This window comes from Emys orbicularis, chromosome 1, assembly GCF_028017835.1.
Source record: "Emys orbicularis isolate rEmyOrb1 chromosome 1, rEmyOrb1.hap1, whole genome shotgun sequence".
Taxonomy (NCBI): Eukaryota; Metazoa; Chordata; order Testudines; family Emydidae; genus Emys; species Emys orbicularis.
Genome location: NC_088683.1, coordinates 369,739,860 through 369,742,876, shown reverse-complemented (window position 1 = coordinate 369,742,876; position 3,017 = coordinate 369,739,860). Strand labels below are relative to the sequence as shown.

At 48.1% G+C, this 3,017-nt stretch overlaps 1 protein-coding gene across 1 annotated transcript; it reads left to right on the top strand.

The window, feature by feature from the left end:
- The first annotated feature begins 1,587 nt into the window (after window positions 1-1,587).
- LOC135884896 (olfactory receptor 52R1-like) lies at window positions 1,588-2,535 on the top strand. The gene has a single exon (XM_065412474.1). It carries the CDS (start codon window positions 1,588-1,590, stop codon window positions 2,533-2,535), a length of 948 nt encoding a protein of 315 aa, XP_065268546.1.
- Window positions 2,536-3,017: the final 482 nt, after the last annotated feature.

The window sequence follows — 3,017 nt, the reverse complement described above, 5'->3', positions numbered from 1 at the left end:
TCTCGCAAGGAGTTCCACAGATTGACTGTGCATTGTGTGGGAAAAAAAACTTTATTTTATTTGTTTTAAATCTGTTGCCTCTTAATTTAATTTGGTGGCCCCTAGTACATGTGTTATGAGAAGGAGTAAATAACACTTCCTTATTTACTTTCTCCACACCAGTCATGATTTTATACACCTCTATCATATCTCCCCCTTAGGTGTCTCTTTTCCAAGATGAAAAATCCCAGTTTTATTAATCTCTCCTCTTACAGAAGCTGTTCCTTACCCCAAGGAAGATCCATCAACCATCATGAAAACTAGACTACACAAGTTTTATGAAAATATAACAGAGGAACAAGTGTACACTGGCCAAGGGACATGGACAGGTGGGGAACACTAACTCTTCATAGATGGCAAGGCCAGAAAGGACAACTGTAAACATTTAGTCTGACCTCCTGTATGAGACAGACCAGAGAAATTCCCTGAAGCAATTCCTATTGGAACCAAAGCAGATCTTTTAGAAAAAAGAGATTGTGTGGAGCACTGCTCACAGCAACATCTAGCCATAGTGTCTAAGAGCCAGCACCTGAAGGTCTTTTCCATCTTTGCTATAGCGAATAAGGAGCTGGGTTGAGATGGAGCATGGTCTAGTGGTCTAGGGTACAGGACTGGAGACCTGAGCTCTATTCCTGGTTCCTCGACTGTCCTGCTCTGTGACATTGGGCAAGTCATCTCTCTGTGCCTCTGTTTCTCCTCCCACCTTGAGTCTGTCTTCACTATTTAAACTGCAAGCTCTTCAGGCCAGGGACTGGACAGTGCCCTAGCAAAATGAGGTCCCAGCATCATATGAGGCTTCTATCCATGATAGCAGTACAAATATAAGTCAGATTGTAAAGAAAAGCCACCCAGCGCTGCTACAATAAACAACAGGACAAAGATTCCAGCCCACACTGATGTGAGACTCACTAACTGGCTCTGAATCAGAACTTCTCTGACTAGCTCCCTTCTCCTGAGGCTTCTGGGATTTGAATCCTGTTTTTTTCCAGCTGGGGCTGCCTTTTGCTAAAGGGCTGTGCCTGTGTCTCCAGCAGGGTTTGGCTAATGTGGCCCATACAGTCATTAGTAGCCCATCAGCAACACCAGTTTTTTCACACAGGTTTATGCGGTTGCCTATTTGTCCTTTCCTTTCCCTAGTTTTCTGTGAAGGGTCGAAAGGGAGAGACAGAATGCTGCACTGATTAACAAAGAAGAAGGAAACGAGGAAGAGTGCACTCCTCCCCAGCACACTTCATTCTTCTCACACTCATGCCACACACAAAGCCAGAACAGAAAAGGGAATTGAATCTCAAAGGGGGAAAACAAACAAACCAAACAGTCTCTCGAAGAGACAGACTGCACTGCCACAATCTCTAACTCCAGTGATTCTGTGCAAGTTGCTGTTCCTGGGACTGGGAGCTGGTATTTTGAACAGAGGAACTTGATCCAATGTTCAGTAACTCACTTGCACCCCTGTTTCCCAGGAAATGAATCAGCCCTCATGGGTTCATTGGTGCTTTTTACAGGGTGAAAGCTCTCCCAGCCCAGGTAGGAGAAGAGCAACATGTCATGTCATGTCTGAACACCAGCACCCGCTCCCACCCTGCCGCCTTCCTCTTGGTTGGCATCCCTGGACTGCAGGAGGCCCAGTTCTGGATCGCCTTCCCTTTCTGCATCATGTATGTCATTTCTGTGCTGGGAAATGTCATTGTTCTCTTCATTATAAAGACAGAGCCAAGCCTGCATGAGCCTATGTACCTCTTCCTGGCCATGCTGGCCGTCACTGATCTGGTCCTGTCCACGTCCACACTGCCGAAAATGCTAAGCATCTTCTGGCTGGGCTCCAGGGAGATTGGGTTCCATGCCTGTCTCACTCAGATGTTCTTCATCCACACCTTCTCATCGGTGGAGTCGGGGGTGCTCATGGCCATGGCCTTGGATCGCTACGTGGCCATCTGCTGCCCCCTCCGGCACTCCAGCATCCTGTCCATCCCAGCCATAGTGACAATGGGGAGCCTGGTGCTGACACGCGGAGTCCTTCTGGTGAGCCCCTTCTCCCTTCTTGTCCACAGGCTGTCCTTCTGCCAGCGTTGCCTCATCTCCCACACATACTGTGATCACATGGCCGTGGTGAAGCTGGTTTGTGGGGATGCTACAATCAGTGTAATTTACGGCCTGTTTGTTGCTTTTATGGTGGGGGGGGTTGACTTGTTTATCATCATTGTGTCCTATGCTATGATCCTCCAGGCCATAATGAGACTCTCGTGCACAGACACCCGTTTCAAGGCCTTCAGCACCTGTGCATCTCACTTGTGTGTCATCCTGTCATTTTACATCCCTGCCCTCTTCACATTCCTCACCTACCGCTTTGGCCACAATGTCCCCCACCATGTCCACATCCTGGTGGCCAATCTCTACCTGCTGATGCCCCCCATGCTAAACCCTCTTGTGTATGGGGTGAAAACCAAACAGATCCGGGAAAGAGTGCTCCGTATCTTCCAGCAGAAAGGAATCTGAGCAGTGTGTGCCTGTCTAATTTAATCCAGGAATATAAAACATTCATCATCATGGCCTCTGACCCATTCATGATCGGCCATCACTCACACTGGTATGTGATAATACAGATGTCACCATGGACTCCGGGTAGGCTCCACCTTCCCCATTCCTGCCCAAAGAAGGCATCTGGTCAGATCACCTCAGTGGTACCTCTGTAGAATCATCGAATCATAGACTTTACAGTCAGAAGGGACTATTATGATCATCTAGTCTGACCTCCTGCACAACACAGGCCACAGAATCTCACCCACCCACTCCTGTACCAACCCCTAACCTATGTCTGAGCCATTGAAGTCCTCAAATCATGGTTTAAAGATGTCAAGGTGCAGAGACTCCTCCAGCAAGTGACCCATGCCCCACACTGCAGAGGAAGGCAAAAAATTCCTTCCTGACTCCAAATATGGCGATCAGCTAAACCCCGAGCATGTGGGCAAGATTCACCA